General features: G+C 59.3%; 1 protein-coding gene across 1 annotated transcript in view; it reads right to left on the reverse strand.

Annotated features, from left to right (window-relative positions):
• Window positions 1–18598, reverse strand: part of AACS (acetoacetyl-CoA synthetase) — a 43432-nt gene that overhangs the window by 9968 nt on the left and 14866 nt on the right. Inside the window, exons 6-11 of the mRNA XM_011381900.2 lie at window positions 18328–18425; window positions 12123–12237; window positions 11831–11912; window positions 8511–8658; window positions 5110–5190; window positions 2846–2970 (exon numbers count right to left, since the gene is read on the reverse strand). Of these exons, the coding sequence (XP_011380202.1) occupies window positions 2846–2970; window positions 5110–5190; window positions 8511–8658; window positions 11831–11912; window positions 12123–12237; window positions 18328–18425 (649 nt within the window). The remainder of the gene's footprint in view (window positions 1–2845; window positions 2971–5109; window positions 5191–8510; window positions 8659–11830; window positions 11913–12122; window positions 12238–18327; window positions 18426–18598) is intronic.

The following is an 18598-nucleotide window of genomic DNA, read 5'->3' on the forward strand; positions in this document are numbered from 1 at the left end:
ATATTCTATTTCCTTCCTCGGCTGTTCAGGGAGGCGGCCCTGTCACCTCGTCTTCCTAGCGAGAGAATGTTTTCTCCCCAAAGCAGACTGTAAAACCAAGGCCCTCCTCGTCCCTCTGGGCGGTAAAACCTTATCCCCTCACCCCGGTGACAGGCGACGAGATCTGATGCCAAGAGGCAACGAAGCACAGAATACTGGGTGACTCCGGGCTGGCTGGGCCAGGAGAGGCCAAATCAACAGCCAGGTGGGGTCCCCCCAAAGCTACTGTCTTCTGCACCTCCTCTTCCCTTCCTCTCTCCAGCAGGACCACCAATAAACTCACCACCAAGACCTCAAGCACCTCCCAGGCCCCTGGGCCCCAGAGATGGCTGTTTCGGGTCGGGGGGAGGTTGTGGGGAGCAGGAAACAGGTGCGCCCCTCTCACTGTCCCCCATGTTTATTTCACAGACTCAGTCTGATGAACTAACGCGAGATCGCTTCCAAGGACGACGGCGTCACCCCTCGGGAATGTCCACATCTTCACAGGAGACCAGGGACCCCAGCACCCTCTGAGGGTGCAGCACCAGCCCTGGACGGCAGAGACCGTCCTCGGTCACTGGAATGGAGACCTCCGATCACCGGCCACACCAAGACAACACCCGTATCTTATTCTCTTGTCCCGCACGCCCCCCAAAACCGAAGGCTCTCGGCGGCTCTCAGGAGTGTTCCGGTCACGGGCGTATGCTGCAAACCCTGACCTTGGCGATGTGTCAGGACTCTGAGAGGAGTCCCTGGGCCCGAGTCACAGGCCTGCTCCTCCGCAGAACTGGCGAGGTACCCCCTCCTCCCCCAGGGCTTACGTAGGACGGTGTGAAAACACATTTAGTTCTCTAAGGGCGGGCACTCGGCGTGACGTATTTTTAGCAACTGTCGCTGGGAATCACCCCACAAGGAATGAGGCGGCTTCTCGGCTCGAAAAGCAATGGGACTCGTGCCTCCCCGCCCTGCCCCCCCATGGCCTTCTGCGCCCCCATTCTCCACACAGGAGGGAGACTGAGCTCTAAAACCTGTGAACCAGGTTTTAGAACCAGATTTTAGCTCTAAAACCTGTGAACTCCTCCCCTGACTCAAACGTTCCAATGGTGTCCTGTTTCCCACAGGACAGAAGCCTCCCTGCCAGCAGAGCCCCGAGGGCCCTGTGGGGTCTGGCCCGCCCCTGCCTCCACCCACATGGCTCTTCACATCAGGCCACAGGGCCTCCCTCCAGCTGCCCCCACAGAGCTACCTGGTCCTCCTCCGGCCATGGCACTGCACCCCTCTGCCTGGAACACACATCCCCCCAGTCCCTGACACTCAGGACTGCCCCAGGGCCGTCCCCTCCGAGGGGCCTCCCTGAGCCAGGTCTACAGTGGCACTTCCTTTTCTTCTTGCCCGCCCCCCCCATCCGAGTGCCAGCCCATGAGGACGGCGACCTTCTCCCCCAAGTCACTGCGTGGCACAGAGCAGACACCCGACGGCGTGCGGGGTGCAGAAATGAGACTGGCTCCCCTCGAGGGACGCGCTCGCTCACCCGTCACAACGCTCCCTCGGGGACGATCTTACTATGGTGCGCCCACTCGGGACAGGTGGCACCGGGTGACTCAGGCGACTAGCAAAACCTGGACGAGATACCCCACGGCGCCAGCCCTGACCCTAACCACAGAACTGCACTGGCCACACATGCTCGCTTGCACACCCGTGTGCATGCATATCCACACACACGTATACACACACTCTTGCACACACGCACACGAAGCTGCGTTTCCCGGGGGCCCTTCACTGGCACCAAACCCCGGTATGTGGGTGTGAGCTGTCCTCCCCTGCCCGCTCCTGTAGGACACACACGCTCCCCAGAAGGGCCCACCGGAGGCCGGCCTGCAGGTGTCATGGGGGGAGGACTCAGCGCCATCCAAGTCCCCCCGGGAGTTGATTAACTTCTCGCTGGAAACAGTCTCATTAGCAAAGAACCTTCCTGGCTGATGTTGTAAGCCAAATGTCAGGATTTAAATATTTCCCAGGCTGGGCAAAGATACACGTAAAATATTAATGGCTGAGGATTTTAAAACATTAGTAGCTCCCCCCAGAGTGCGGACTCGAACTTGGAGCAACGGGAAGTGTTGGGAGTGCTGCTGACCCCTGGGCCAGGCGCTCGCTGGCGCCCACGGCAGTACCTGCAACGTGACCTTTAGTCAGCGGCGACGGAGATCCACACGCCAACAACGCGCCCACCGGTCACAGAGAACCCACCAGCAAAGACAGCGCCAACGCGACGGCACGCGGCGGTTGCCGGTTTCCGGCAGCGGCTCTGAGGAGGCGACTGCAGGGGGAGGGGCCCTGACACCCACTTTTAACTGGCTTCTGCCTTGGCTCCTTAGCATCCCTACCTGTCGCCCAACCAAGAAGTGCCATTTGCAGAGCTGCAGAGAGGCAGAGATGCCTTTCGTAGCCCTGGATCGCACTTGTGGGAGTTTGAGGATACTCTAGGGCAGCGGTCCCCAACCTCTGTGGCACCAGGGACCGGTGCTCCTATGAGAATCTCATGCCTGGTGACTTGAGGCGGAGCTGAGGCGGTGATGCTGGCGCTGGGGAGCAGCTGCAAATCCAGATGAAGCTTCGCTCGCTCACTACCCGCTGCTCACCTCCTGCTGTGCGGCCCGGTTCCTAACAGGCCACGGACCAGTACTGGTCCACGGCCTGGCGGTCGGGGACTCCTGTTCTAGGGGACAGCTGATCAGCACCGTGGGGCAGCTGGTGACAGGCAGGGCTCTCCCTCTCGCCACTGGGCTCAGAAGACAGGCAGGTGAGAAGTGCCAATGCTGGTACCCACCCTATCCTGTCGACCAGGTCCCACAGCACGTTCAGCGTGGGCTTCAGCAGCGAGCCGTCATACAGGACCACGGCCATGCCCATGGCCAGAGTAGACAACGCCCAGTTCCAGACCATCCAGCCAACCTGGAACAGACAGGAGCACAGAGTCAAGCAAGCGGTGGCCAGCTCCCTCTCTCCATCACTCAGCCTGTCACGTCCCTAGGAAGCCACCTCAGACGGCCCAAAGCTGGCAAGGACTGGCCGCTTTCCACGCCGGCTCAGCCATGTGGGGCCTCACAGCGACCGCCCTAGAGGCTGCTGTCGGCGCTGGCTTACTCCCCAGAAACCACTGGCTGTCCGATCCATCCACACGGAGGCTTCCAGAAAAGCAGATGCCCCAGATTTCTGAGTCCTGCCACTGTCCCATATGTAGGGAGGGCGTGAGCAGGGGTCTGGGCTCAATCCCACAGGTGAAACAAGCCTGGATCACTTGTCCCAAGCCCCTTGACTTACAGAGAGATGAGGCCACCTGCCCCTGGTCACACATGGAGAGCAATCTAGGCTCCCCGTCCTGTGTCTGCCTGGGGCCCGGGTCTGTCCCCAGGGGCATTAACGTCACAGGTTAGGGCACACCTCCAGCACTGTTTCCTTAAAAACTCAGCACAAAGTCATCATCCAGGAAACAGAGCTAAGTCGTCCTAGAACTTCGTGGTACCTGCAGTCTCGGAAAGAGCCGATTCTGAATTTTCCCCCTTTCGGCTAAACACAGCTTCCTTTAACGGTCCTAAGCTTTCCTCTTCAGCATCCCACAAGGACAGGAAGCTCTCCACTCCCCCGAACCGAGCTTCGGTCTGACGCTGCATGCCCCACCCTGAGGGGTGGAAAAGCACAGGAGGCAGGACTCCGCCCAGCCCGTGTCCCACCACGCGGTGCCCGCGACGCCGGGCACAGAGAAGGGACGCTGTGGACATGGTTTTCGCTGCGTCCTGTTTGCGTTTCCTTGGCCACCTGAAGCCCCTGCCTCGTCAGGGGGATGCTACAGCCTCTGAGGCTGTGCTGCAAACACCTCGGCAAGGAGCACCAGGGCCAGGCAGGCGCTTGGCCAGCTTCTCTGGCAGCTGGGGCAGGTGGCCTGGGCTCGGCCAGAGGCTGCACTGGCAAGGACGCAGGACAGGGAACAACAGCTTCCGTAGGGCGGCACCGGCCAGGGCACAGGCGAGACGGCGTGGCCGCGTGGGCCACACCTCCGTGCTCCCAGGACAAGGACCGTGGGAGCGCAGCCTCCCTCAGGCCCCGCTGCTCTCCACACGCGGATCCCCAGCTGTCGGGGGAACTGGCAAGCCCCCCGTACGCATTTCCTACGGAAGCCGAGACAACTGCTGCAGCCGTGGGGGCCTGAGACGACGCGAACTCGCCGTCTGGGAGTTCTGGAGGCTGGAAGTCCAAAATCGGGGTGTCGGCAGGGCTGGGCTCTCTCTGGAGCCTCATGGGGAGGCTCTTGCTTGCCTTTTCCAGCTTCCAGAGGCGACACTCCTGGCCTCGGGGCCCACGGCACTGCGACCACTGCTTCTGTGACCACGTCTGTTTCTCAGACTCCAACTCTCCTGTCCCCTCTCTTATAAGGACCCTTGTGATCACACTGGGCCACCTGAATAGTCCAGGACCATCTCCCCATCTCAAGATCCTTAACTTAATCACATCTGCAAAGTCCTCTGTGTCCTGTAAGGTCCCTCATTCATTGGTTCTGGAGCTGAGGACGTTGCCATCTTTGCCCCCCTGAGCCATCTGCTGCCTTCGGATAAATTCCTTTTCCACTTGAACGAGTCACTTTGCATTGCACACAACTAAGAAGCGACAATCCTCACGACATATTCCGTAAATTCCTGTCCCCTGGTCGACGGCAAGTTTCAGCCATGTGACTCTCACCCTGCACCTCTAGAGGCCTAAGGGACCGAGCTGGTGGTCAGCATTCTCGGTTTCTCTAGAATTCCCCAGGCACTCAGCATTCTGAGAGGAGAGGCCAAAGTAGGGAGGGACGAGGTGGCACGGAGGGGCCAGTGGCCAGCGGGACTGGAAGAGGAGGCAGGGCCCCGAGGCCAGAGAGGGCTAGCCAGCAGAAGCTGCTCCACCTGCAGCCCGGGCCTCGTGTGCGTCTTGCTACTGACACGCGACACAGGGAGTGGCTGAAGGTAAGGACAGACCACGGCGAAGCCCACAGCCCGGCCACCCAGAAGGAGCAACGCAGAGGTGGGGACCCCACTTGGCATCTCCGGGGACACTCACCGTGGTGTAAAAGAATATGATGTCGCTGCTGGTCATGTTGCCGTGAAGGCTGTGCTCCTTCAGGTGCTGGATGAGGGTGCCCTGGGAGAGAAGACGGGCATCAGCAGGCTGCTCACTCTGAGGCGCCCTGTACGCTCGCTGCCCGGGGTGCAGGGGGGACCCTGTGCTCTTCTCCGGAGGAAGCTCCGTGTGCCCCCCCGCCCCCACACGCAGAACTCTATAGCACCCTGCCACCGGGCACCTGCCACCGGACCCGAGTGTCGCTGAGGATGGACGGGGACCTCTGACGGGCTCTTGCCGGCCTGCAAGCTGCGGGTGGGCGCCAGGGCACCAGCAGCACCAGGGAGCCGCCGGCCGCAGCAGAGGGAAGTGGAGGTCATCGAGTGGACAGTCAGAATCAAAGGTGAGAGCAGGACGGAGCACCTGCACTGTCTGTCACCTCCAGAACAGGCCCCGGGAGCCTCGTCCCCTTGCGACGGACAGGCGAGGGCAGTGGCAGGACGAGACCATCCCCCAGACTCAGAGCCGCTGCTGCATGTGCAGCTCTGCAGGCCTCGGGTCAGAGCTCAGGGACACCGTGGCCAAGGGGGCGGCACGACACCCTGCTTTCAGCTCACACCACCATCAGGTCGGACCCCGCTCCCGTGCACGCCCTATTGTTTTTACTTCAATGTTTGAGGAGCGGTATATCTACGCGATCTCCCACTCCGAGGCACGTGCGTGAGCAGCCTCCCTCGGGCTGCACCCAGACGCCCGAGGCAGCCGGGGAGCCGCTTCCCCGGTTTATTTCCGGCGCGTCCCTCGCCCATCAGCACGTACCGACTCACGCTGGCTCTTTACGGGGATGCGTCGTCCTGAGCCCCGCCTTTCCCACTGAACGTACCTTCATCGAGGCACAGAGCTCCCACGCGATGTCCACAGCTGTACAGTATTCCGCTGCCCAGACCCCGCTAGCCCCTAGCGACTCTGCGCTGACAGCGGGGACAGGAAGCGTCCCGTCTCTGAGCGCAGTCCGGACAGCAGAGCAAGTGGCCACTGACCCGCTCTCGCCTCAGTTTTCCCCGTCCTTACAATGGGTCTCCCACCTGACCCTGGCCGGACTGGGGACAGTCTTCCGAGGCCCCTGAGAAAGGCCGGACCCCGCCCTGCAGCCTAGTCCGCAGATGGCAGCGCCCAGCCGATGGCATCGGTGCCCCGGGTTGGTGGGGACGACCAGGGCTGATGCGAGAGCCGTGACTAAAGCCGGCCTTCGCGACCCTCGTCGTACCCAAAAGAAGAGAAAAATGAGCAGCAGGAAGAGACGGTCCCTTTAAAAGCTCCACAGAAACCACACAACCAACAAAGACCAATTCAAGAGCCAGAAGAATCCTATTCCCTACTCTGTCCCCAACGGCCCCCTTGTGACCTGACGGCCACACACGCCCCCACAGAAAGTGGCAGACGGCTGGGAGGGGCGAGCCCCTTCTGCCGAGTCCCCGAGGCCGCCTGCAGCCCCTCGGAGCCAGGCACCCTGGTGGGTTTACCCAGAGAGCAGGGTGGGATCAGGGACAGCGTACCTCCCACCCCCACTGTCCCCGCAGGCCTGGAGTGTGGAAAACTCCCCAAGGGACAGTGTCACTCGGAGGGGTGGGCACTCGCTGGGGGCCAACGAAGGCCTCTAGAGACGCTAATGAGTCACGCCGTGAACTCACCACAGGGAGTGAGGCTCCTGGGTCACAGGGACTCCCAGGATGCCCCCTCCCGTTCTCTTCCTCCCTTGAAATGGGCATTTCCTTTTTCCTTCTTCACTTCTAGCATTAACTTAGACCTGTCCCTTCGCCCGTGTGACCTGCTCCCCACGCCTCTTCATGTTCGTCATTCCTGTCCCCTCGGGGGCACGAGCAAGCCGGGCTTCGCTTCTCTCCCCAAGCCCTCTCTGGACGAGCCTCGGTTCACAGCGGTGATGTCCCCTGTCATTTCTAAGCGGGCATGGCCGAGTCTGAGGGTGACTAAAGGAAGCATGAGCGGCAGGGTTCTGCGGGTCTCAAGCAGGAGGAGTGATCTGATTTATAAGAAGAGAGAAGCTGCTTTTGGAGACCCTTAAAGGTCTTAGAAAATGAACCAGCAAACCAGGAACCACCCCCCCCCACCCACCCAAATCCAGGGGACCTGCCAGCCGTCCCATCACTGTGACCTTTCATTTTGCTGCTTTCAAGTTTCCTAGGGAGACGAGTCTTTAAAACAGGCCAGATGCTTAGTCACTTTCCTGGAGGTGTGAGCACCCAATGAAGACAGAATAAACCTAACTTTTCCTGATTTGTCCATACTTTAAATATATCAGGCACGAAGATTTTTAGGAGCAAACTACATTGTATCTGATACGCTTTTATGTTTCTCTCCTAAAAAAAGTGACATACACTAAGCTTAAAGCACTAAAAATCAAAGTACAGGTGGACGTTTCAGCTTCTCCTAAGATGTCTGCTGTTCCGCCGTTCGCGCCCCCTCCTCGTCTCCGAGGTTCGTAAGATCGGGCATCTCCACGGCTGGTGCACAGGCAGACAGGGCTCCTGGGAAAACGGGGCTCCATCAGCCACCGTGAGGGACGTCCTAGACCCTGCACACAACCTCGACCGGATTTCATAGAACAGGGTGGTTTCTGCGACGTGGCCAGCTCACAGTGTGGCCAGTGCTGCTCCCAGAAACAAAGCCTTTTGGCGCCGGAGGTCCCCAGTCCCACGTGGGGTCCCCGGGAAGCGGCTGCTGTGAACGAACGGGCTCTAGTATGTCTGGCAGTCTCATCTCATGACCTGCGCCCGGACCCCTGGTGGGTCCCAATCTGGGCAATGATGGCACGTGCTCTCTCCCCGCCACCTGCTGTGACAGGATCACCCGCAAGAGCCACATGAGGCTCTCAGTGATGCAGATAGGGGTAGTCCCCTTCTATGGAAGGGATTCCCAGTGTAACAGAGGACCCTGCTAAGCTAAATGAGCTAGAATAAGAGGAGTTTTGTGTTTCGTTTTTCAAATACCACCGTCTGATCAAGCAACATCTGGAAAGCTGTTTGAGAGCGTAAGTCTTCTCCACTTGGGTGGGTCTCCTCTCCTGAGCGAGGGGAGAAGGCGGCAGCGACAAGGTCTGAGCAAGATCCTGCGTTTTCTCCTCCCTACAGGCCAGGCCAACTGCAGGCGAGCCGGGGAGGCGGGGTGTGGGGGGAAGGCCCACGCAGCGGAAGCAGCAGCACCTGGCTGTGAGCAGCACCTTCCCGTCTCAGGGGACGGCTCCGCGGCAGCACCAGAGACAGCGATCCCCGCCCCCCCACACACACACACACCCCATGGGCCGCCTGCGTGAGCTGCGAGGGTGCAGTGTGAGGACTCGGAGCCCTGCGAGGGCGGGTGGGTGCCCGTGGACACAGACCTACCCCAGCGGAGTGCACCAGGCACTTGGGCACCCCGGTCGTGCCCGAGGAGAACACGATGAAGAGGGGATGGCTGAACGGCAGCTGCGTGAACTCCAGCTGGGGCGCTTGGTCCCCTCTCCCAGTGGCGAGAAAGTCGTCCAGAAACACACTGTGGGCAAAACGCACGGGGGCAAACCATGAACGCTCCGGACGCTGGCCGGGTCCACGAGGCCTCCGGGACTCACACCCCTCCAGCCTGCCTGGATGACAGCCCCGGGCTCCGGGGGGGCACGAGACTGGAAGGGAGGTGTCCCGCAAGGCAGCGGAGAAGCCAACACCCAAATTCACGCCAAGCGGGGGGAAGCCGCGTCAACGAGGGCAAAGGTCACGCTGCTGTGTGAGCTCCGTGGACAAGGCCAGGGCTGTCCGCTGAGAGCCTGGAAGTGCTCCAAGTCCTGCTGACGTCACTATTGGTGAAGGAACTGCACCCAGGGGACCTGGGAGGGCTGCCGGCGGGGCGCCCACGCGCTCTTCCTGTCCGCTGCTCACCGGCCCCTGGCAGGCCCTCGTCTCCGTCCGTCGCCCAAAGGGAGGCCTGGGCCAAGGCGGCCTGAATCGTGTTGCTTTCCCCACCGGGAGAGGGGATGGAGCAGGCATGAGATTCGAGAGCTTTTCCCGTGTGTGAAGATCACAGCGAGAAGGGCGGGGTGGGGAGGCCAAGATCCGAAAACCACATTTTCTATGACAGAAAAGCTGCCGGGCAAACGTCAGCGTCATCGCTCGTCTCCCCGCCCTTAGGAGGCACACGCCAGACACGTGTTTGTCCAGGAACAAGAAAAGGGAAGCCCAGCTACTGACGGGAGCCTGAGAAATCTGCCCCGCCTTGTCCCCGAGGCTGGCCTGAGCACCGTGCCTGGGGCCAAGAAGCACGGGGGCCACGGGCAAGGGGCTTGTTTTCTGAGCGGGACGCGGGCAGCGGAAGCCGCACAGCCGTCCAGGGAGAGGCGGCGGGTCCCCTACTTTGAGGTCTGCAGAAAGACGGATCCGAAACACTGGCCTGGTTCCTCTGTAGGTGTAAAAGGGGGCGGGAACCGCCGTTTTGACAAATGGAACTTTCTTTCAGGGAAGGGGAAGAAATCAGTTAAACTCGGCCCGCAGTGATCTGCAGAGGATAATTACTCTGAAACTCAGACAGCGGCTACACGGTGCTGCAGAAGGCCCCCGAAGGCGGGTGTGTCCGGGGAGGCACAGCGCTTTAAAGAGGGCATCGAAATAGCTAATCTCCGTCTCTGAGCAGTCAGCAAGGCCTCCCGTGACAGAGTGCCAGGAACGCGACTCGCTTTGGGACCGCCCGGCCAGCGGCAGCCCCGTTCCCCCGCTCCCCCGCGGGCTCCACTGCCCGCTCCGTGGAACTCCATTCTCACGCAGCGCCCAAGCGAACCAGAATGTACCCAGAGAGGCAGCTTTGCTTTCAAATGGTCTATAAGTCTCAGTAAATAGTGACTGCTTTCGTCGCCCTTCTGAAAATGCAAAGTCCAGGGTGGGGAGTCCCCAGTTCTGTCTTGGCACCGGCAGCCAGCAATCAAGGAGCGGCGAGGGGGGGGTCTCATTCACAGGGTTTCGGAGGGGAGGCGTTGCCCCGTGTAAAGCTAAATGAAGTGGCTAACGTGCTTCTCCTGGATGCGCGCGTTCTGTATCAGTTACTGACGGACACACGCGGAGTAGCCAAAGCCGGGCACCGGGGCCTCGAGCCCATCTGCTTTTCCCTCTGACCTCAGCGTGGCTGGCGCCCGCCATAAAAGCAAGGAGCTATTCTCGGCTTCGTGAACTGAGACCCAGCCTCTGGTCAACTGGCTGTAAATGACTGAGGTTGGCAGAGTTCCCACAGTCCCGGGGCCAAGTTCAGGGCCCTGGGCCCACCTGTAAGGACCTGCACATCCCAATGCCCATACTCCAGGGGACAGAGCCCGCTCCCACATGCAGCTGTCCCCTTCTCTTGACAGTATTACGGAGGGCTAACTAACGCACTCCGTCCAGCCTCCACATACTAGCTCCCCACAGCCAGCCTGCGAGGGAGGGACTTCATCCTCATTTTGCAGACAGGGAAACCAAGGCACAGAGAGGCTGACCACGTGCGCCTCCGCAATCTGGCTCGCGACCACAGCCCTCAAGCAACAGTCACTTTGCGCGCAGCCCCCTTCCGCCTCTGGAATCCTGGCGCACACAGCTCTCTCCAAATCCTGCTCTTTCGAGGTCCCCTCAGGTGCCACCTTCCCAGATCTCAAAGGTAAGCAACACCACCCAGCTCTCAGCTCCTGGTATTGCCTGCCCCCTCTGTGAGCACAGCTGTGTCCTCTGGGCCCGGTGCCACGGCTCATTCTCCCTGCAAGAGTCCCCTCCCTCTTACTTGACTGCAGGCCCTTAAGGATAGCACAGAGGCCGGGTCCTCCCAGTGGCCCAGGGCACCCTGCACAAGACCACTTGGCCAGCTGACAGCCTGGGTAAGAGGGCCTCTGCAGCTCCGCACCCCCCACGGCAGGCACAGGACTTCTGTGCCTCTGCAGCCACTTCCCACGTGGCCTCATGGGGCCACTCACGAGGCCCCTGCCGTGGCCCAGGCAGGAGGCTGAAGGGAAAGGTTTACCTGCAAAGGTAAACACGCCTGATCTCGAAACTCTCTCCCAAAACTGCTTTCAGAAAAAGGAAAGCAGTATAACTCCAAGAATTCAGGGACGAATTCGACTTTGAGCAAACCATAATCCATTCCTTGATTTCTACTCAAAATTAAGATGGGTACAATCCTATCTGGTACCCAAGGCAGGTGGTGTATCAGCTTACGAATGTCAGAATGGCAAAGGAAGGCACCATTAGCGATGGGGACAAAAACAGGTTCTAGACAGGAAACACGTGTGTGCATGTGTATACATGCATACGTGCATGCATGCATGTGCACACATGTGCACGCATGTGTATGTGTGTAGGCGCCGCACTTATGTACACACCTATCGTGTGGACGTGCGTGCACAAGTGCTCAGACGCTAGTGTGCATGTGCATACACACAGTGATTGTCATTTAGAGCTGCTGTGGCTGATCCAGGCCTGGCCAGACAGGAAGAGAGAGCACGCCTCGGAGCCCCTCTGTCCTGCCACTAATTATGTGGCCTTGGGGAAGTCACTCTGGGGCCTCAGCGCCCATCTACAAAGCAGAGATTTTAACGAAAACCTCCTCCTGCATCTTTAAAACACTGCGACGCCACGTGGGAGGAGCCACGGAATCCATGGCCGGTGGGACGCGGAGCAGGCGCCACACGGGACCAGCGGTGGGTGTCTGGCTGACTTACCTGTTCGGTATCTTCGAAATGTCTATCTTGTCTCTAGAGGTAACATAGGGGATCACGACCACTTTTTTCAAATCTGACAGTCCTGTTGGAGAAAGGAAAGCAGTTACAGGACACGAGATACTTAGTTGCTGATATTTTTTTTTTACAGAATATAACACGGTGTGTAGAGACGGGGCTACGCAGTCATTTTTGCAGTTTGCAGCTTCGAGAGGCCTCCGTGACTCCTGGAGGTGGGGGTCTCATCTCTGCACCCACCCCCCGCCATGCCGGCTCAGGCGGGAGCGCCACACACCTTTCGTGACCTGCTGCAGCTTGTCCAGGTGGCTGTGCTCCTTGCCATTGTACACGACGGCCTCCACAGAGAACATGAGCTTCGGCCGGATTTGGGAGCACCGGTCCAGAACTCCCTGAGGAGGGAAAGGGAGGAATCGTCACCGCCCATCCCAGTGGCGAACGCCTCGGCGGCCAACGACACCGCCACTCTTCGAGGGAAAGAAAAAGTGGCACTCTGGGTGCGCCAGCCCCGTTCCCGTGTCCCCATCATCCAGCAGCCAGTAAAGAGAGCCAGGCAAAACACGGCACGTGCGAGATGACCACCACTTCAAGGAAGGTCACCGCTATACTGACGGGACATGGAGGGCTGACGGACACTGACAGTCACAGGCGCTCGCACTGCCGAGGAGATTCCCCTTTTCCAGATGGAGCCTTGCAACACGGCTCCCCGGCACGTGTAATAAGGACCCGCCTTCCAGACAGGCAGCTATAGCTCTGCCAAGTGGTTCTATATTTTAGCTCTCTTTCAACCTTCGATCTAAAAGGTACCTGAATTCTCCAAATAGTACTTTCTGCCAATCAAATGCATGAACCACGAATGTGTATGTAGGAAATAAGCCCCGTTTTAAAAAGCGGGCTCACCGCCCACGGAACCCGCCGAGCACACCTCTTTCCCCGAAGGCAGGTGTTGAAATTGTTTCTGCAACTGATGTGAACAGACAGGCGTAGCCTCACGGCACACTCGACACAACCTGAGTGTCACCGCACGGGTGACAGGTGAGAGCATCTCGGATGGGCCTTCCTTGCCTTCCTTCCCAGCCGCCCCAAAGCTCAGACGACGGCGGAGCCTTTCCATCCAAGAGACGGCAGCAGGGGCGACAGCGCCCAGATCTTCTCCTGTCCCCTGCCCAGCAGTCCAGGGCGAGTGGTTCCAGACCAATGCCCGGGCGACCCCAGGGCCAAAGAATTGAGGCCAGAACCTCTGCGGAGCACTTAGTCGGGCGGGGTCTGCACATTACATCCTGCGGACATTAAAGCCTCCTGTGGCGGGACTATGGATTAAGCTCATCAGGGTAACTGACTGCTCTGCAGTGGGCCAGGCATCAGAGGAGAGGGTCGAGCACGTGTCTAGGACAACGAGGCCATCAGGGAGGCCAGAGTCCCGCAGAGGGGCCCCAGCAGCGACAGCATCACCTGGGCCCCAGACCCTCTGAATGGAGAACTCTGCGGGAGCCAGGAAACCTGTGCTTTCGCAAGCCCCGGAGACCCCGACGCACAATAAAATTTGAGATTCTCTGGGCTCAAGGTTTGAGGATTGAGATTCTACTTTCCACACTGCCCGATTATCAAGACCGGAAGCTGAATTAACAGAGAAGAGCTTGTTTATTCCATCTACTGTGCCAGGCACCGTGCCAGGGAACCACAGAGACAGGCTTCCTTGTCCCAAGGACACACAGTCTATCAAAACACAACAGGAAAACAATGATAATGTTATTGTTTTCAATTCCCAATTATTTTCAGTGAAATACACTCATGATTGAGGAAAAGAAGAAAGGAATTAATTAAAGCCATAAGGAAAAATTTATGACGGCATCCATCAATAAATGCAAAATCTTTTTTTTCCAAAAACACCAATAAAATAAACCTCCTGACAAATCTGATCAAGAAAAAACGGTAATACTTCTAGCTAACACTGACATAGTGCTTAATTATGTATCCTAAGCACTTTATTAATATTTACTCAATGTTCACGGCAACCTGTGACACAGGTGAATATGATAACCTAGGATATGATAACAGAAGACAATGCCATTATTAGCCCCATATTACAGGTGAATAAACTGAGGCGCACGAATGCACGAAATTAGAAGTCACACTTTATTACAGAAATAAAGATTAATGAATGAGAAACATTATGTTTAATGTCGTTAATAAATTTCAAAATCCAAATGGGATAGATAATTCCCCGAGAAGATATAAATGATCAAAATTGATTCAAGAAATGGTAGAATACTTGAAGAGAGACATAACCATGGCGGAAAAAGTGGTCAAAAGTCTGTCTGTTAACATGGGCACCGGGGTGAGGCAGAATGGCAGGCAGGTGGCATGGAGAGGGCTGCAGGACAGAAGCGAGGGCTCAGACAGGGGCAGGCCGAGTTAGGAGGACAGCTTCTGGGGAGCAGCTCCCCCCGCGGGTGTCCAGAGGAGCAGGCTTTGAGGCCAGGTGGGCGGGGAGACACCTGCGAAGCACAGGGGGCACCACGAGCAAAGCCCAGGGCAGGTACAGCTGGTCCGGGGAAGGGAACGGCCTGAGCGAAACCCTGAGGTCAAGCACGCAGGGCTCCCTAGGGCCAGGCTGGGGGCCCTGAAAGACGGCAGAGATGTCCCCGTGAAATTCATCGTGAAATTCTCCCAGCCGGCTGTCCCGTACTCAAGGTGGCAACAAACTCAGGGGGAGGGAACCCAGTCTGCCAGTGACCTGGGACTCGGATGTCCCAGGGGTGACCCATGGTCACAGTGACAGCCAAAAGAATCAGAGGCCTGGGCCGTGACACCGTGGGAGGACTCAGAGGTCCCTCGATGCACAGGAAGTTGTCCTGGCTGGCCAAGCACAGGTTGCGATCTCTGAGCACCTGAAGCCAGCCGGACCGGAAGCTAGCCCTGGTCCAGGACTGGCCCTGGTCCTGATCAGCCGAGAACTGCTTTCCTGCTGCAACGAGATGAACACACCTACGATCGTGCATCTGACCCGAATGCGGTGCCTAGCAACCACCCAAGCATCGAAACCAGTAGCCGCGGCTGAATCACGTGGCCAGCCCCCTAGAGCGAGAACGGCTGTCCTGTTTACACACACAGCAATCTGAAGATACTTGCGAGGGCGAGGGCTACAGGCTGCGGGCCTGGCTCAGATGCGTGGCCATCAGAGGCTGGGCTCCCCCAGCATCTGGGAGAAAGCCACCAACTCAAAGGGAAACAGTGAAACGAAGAAAAACGAAGCAAAAGGCTGAACGTGTGACACCTGGAGGTCTCGGTGAGGCTGGAAGGTTGGAGACCCGATAAGCAAAGCACTCCTCCTACCTGGTGACACCCCCGTCCCGGCCCAGAGCACTGGGTGGCCAAGCCGAGGCGGGAACACGGGAAAGATGGACGGGGCGCCGGCGAGAAGAGAGGCGGGAGCAGGGCAGATGCAGGGCTGAGGGGCAGTGATGAAGGGGAGGAGTATGTCCCCAGCACCATCCAGGGAAGAGAGGTGCCCCACACTCTCTGTGGCAGCCCGCCACAGACGTACACGGCGACCTAGACGGCCCTTCATCACCAGCCAGATGGCCCCACGACATCTGGGGCCAGGTGAATCACCCGAACGAGACCCCTCCCTGGACTCGCGAAGTGCCTGGGAATTATCCACACGCATGTGTCACGGCACCAGAATGCCCGTCACTCGCTGACATGCCCCGCTGTAAAGAAGCCAAGTAGTTAAAATCGGGATTTGCAGGCGAGAGGCGATTTCCCCTCATAACGGGCACGCTCAGTGATTTGAAACAGGAAACACGATTCAAAGCAGCAAAGACGTTCGTGTTTCAACGCAGATCTCAGAAAAGGGCTCTTTCCTGAAAAGGGAGGCCATCCGAAGAGCGAAACGGTGACGTTCGAAATGAAGAAAAGGAGACTCTTTTTTTTTAAGTGGAGATTTGCAAACCACTGAAGAGAACTGTCCTAGCCCACAGCTCCCCTCCATTCAGGCCCCACCTCGTCACCAACACCAGGAACGCTGCCCAGCGGGTAAACCCTGGGCAGAGAATTCGACGGCTGACCAGTGAGACTCCAGGGTCATCCACTGGTCCCGGGGGCCTTCGCGGCACACAGGTGCCGGCGTCCATGTGAGCGAGCCCCACGGCTCAGACCACGACCAGAGCTCCCCGGGCCGGGGAGGCTCGCCCTGGGAGCCGAAAGGTAGGTGGGAGCAGCTGGGAGGGGTGAGAGGTCACCAGCCACTGCCACATGAACTGCCAGCCGCCGGACGCTCACGCTGAAGGTGAGCAGTGCCGTCCGGCTCGGGCGCACACCCACCTGGCCCCAGCAGGGTGGAGAGAGGACTCTATGCCACCACACCGGCCACGAGGTCGCTCCCCAGAACTCGGGGCAGAGGGACGTCCCAGGAGGAAGGCGCGTGGCCCTGTCATGTTCTGAATAAATGAAGGCTCTCCCGGAGACTCAGGCCATCGCATCGGCAAAGACTCCTGGAGCCAAAAGTGCTGCAGACGGAGGGGACAGCAGAGCCCTGTCGCCACCTAGTGCACCGGAGCAGCCTCAGCAGCTGAGAGTCCAAAAACCCTGAACCGGGAGAGGGCTGGCTGGACTCGCGTGCCGCGGAGCCCTCCAGAGGCCGTGTCCTCCCACGCAGCGGAACCTGGGACCAGAGGCGGCTGGAGTGGCGTCTAGTGTGACACTCTGCACAGGACGGTGACCCATGAGAATAGGCGAAGGGTGAGCAGCAGCCGCTGATGTTGCAGCCGAGGGGGAGGCAGCTGGACGCCCGCCTTGCACCCTGCGGCTCAGACACGACGCCCCAGTCCAGCACGAAGTGCCGGTCTCCCTCCGCCAAGCTTTCGGGTGGGGCCTTCGTTTCGGCCCCAGAGGCCAGGCCGCGCCCCATGCCACACACAGCTCTCCCCACGTCCCCACGCCGGCTTACAAAAAGTCGAAGCTGCAATTCAATTCTGAAAACACTCATGTCCCAACTCACTGAGAGCTCACGGTACTGACCCAGGGGTAGGTCAGTGCCGTCCCCAACCCTACACGAGCATCACTTCTGCGGTCCCCACAAGCTCCCCCAAGTTCATACTCAGGACGCGGAGCCAGGAAGCAGCAGAGGGACTCAAACTCGGGCAGGACCCGCCTGCCCGGTGCCAGCATGCCACACTGCCTCCCCAGCCCTGGGGCCCGGCCCTCCGCCTCCCGCCATGCGGCTCGAGACCCACTGAGGGGTCCACGAGCAACAGCGCCTAGTCCCAGCTCTCTGGACTCTCCCACAAGGTCACCTCTGGCCCCGAGAAGCTCACACAGCCACAGAGAGGGCCCCGGAAATGGGAGAGGACACACATGGACTTCCGGTCTCAGGTCAGGCCCGGCTGACCTTGTCCCGGGTGGAGGCCATCTGGGAGAGGCCCTGGAAAGTTCCAAGAGGCATGAGCACAGTCCAGCCATCAGCCACCAAGTAGTGATCTCTGGGGCGTCCCCCTCCCTAAACTCAGCAGGGCTCTGTCCTCACCCTGCTGGTCCCCACTCCAGCCACCAGGGGCCTTGGGCATAGGGGACAGCCAGACCCCTGTTGGAGGGCCTGGAGGGTCTGTGCTTCCCGGCACCAGGCCACTTCTGCTCCTGGCGTGGCCCCTGCGCTGGGCACCGGTCAGTGCAGCTTGGTGGCCGAGGGTCAGCCTGGCTTCGTCCCGCTCTGCTGCCTGTTTGTCCCACAGAGGGTCACAGCACTGGGCAGCCATGGTGGGGTTCAGCACACACTTCCTGCCCCCACTTGGCCCAGACTGGACAGCCAGGCAAACCCGCCCTGGGTCCTTGGTCCCCTCAGAGTCATGGAGATAATGAGGTCTTCGCCCTCCCACAGGAAGCGCGAAGCCCAGACCCCAAGTACAAGATCAGAGACCGCGGCGATGTGCGCAAGGCTTCGCGGGAAACTCCGTGAGCAAACGAGGAAGCCACACGGGATAAACGTTCAGAAAACCTCGTGCGGTCACGAAGTCACATGGGAGGTGACCAGTCAGCTCCACCTAGAGCTTCACCTCGGGGCCTGTAGCAAGTGACACACACCGATGCAGCATGCACGCCGTGGGACAGCAGGAGCACGGGAACGGAAAGCAGAATCGTGGTTTTAGATTTAAATGCAAAGTACATTCCTCCTGGCTCCTTTTCACCAATTATTCTCGTGTCCCTGGCCAGAGGGACAGGAGGCCATCGTGACATCACTTCCTTCCAGCCTTGCTGGCCACACAGGTCCACTGGGAACCCCGCCCCACACGCCCTACCCAGGGCCTCAGGTGGGCACGACCCTTCCCTGCGGAAACCACGCAGAAAGTCGCTCTGCAGTGGCCACACACCCAGGACGCTCACAGGTCCCCGAGAATCACTCAGAACATCCCCCTGCAGTGGCCACACGCCCAGAGTGCTCATGGGGCCCAGAAATGCCCCCTCTGATGGGGACCTAGACTCACGGTCACCCCGAAGTCCGGGGACATGGAGCTCCAGATGGCACCAATGCTTGCAGCAGCCAGCATGGCCTCCACGGCATGCACACCGTTGGGTAAGTAACCTGCAGAGGGGACACAGACAAGAAGCGGTGGCTTCAGGGTGCGCTGGATGAAGGCACCCCGAGAGCAGGCGGGAGTGGGGAGAGGGGCTGGCTCTGAACTCCGATGAGCCCCACCAGCCCTGCCCCTCCCCACCCCTCCTCCCCAGCTGCCTCGATGTCACTCTTTGGATGAC

Source organism: Pteropus vampyrus, unplaced genomic scaffold, assembly GCF_000151845.1.
Source record: "Pteropus vampyrus isolate Shadow unplaced genomic scaffold, Pvam_2.0 Scaffold456, whole genome shotgun sequence".
NCBI classification, from domain to species: domain Eukaryota; kingdom Metazoa; phylum Chordata; class Mammalia; order Chiroptera; family Pteropodidae; genus Pteropus; species Pteropus vampyrus.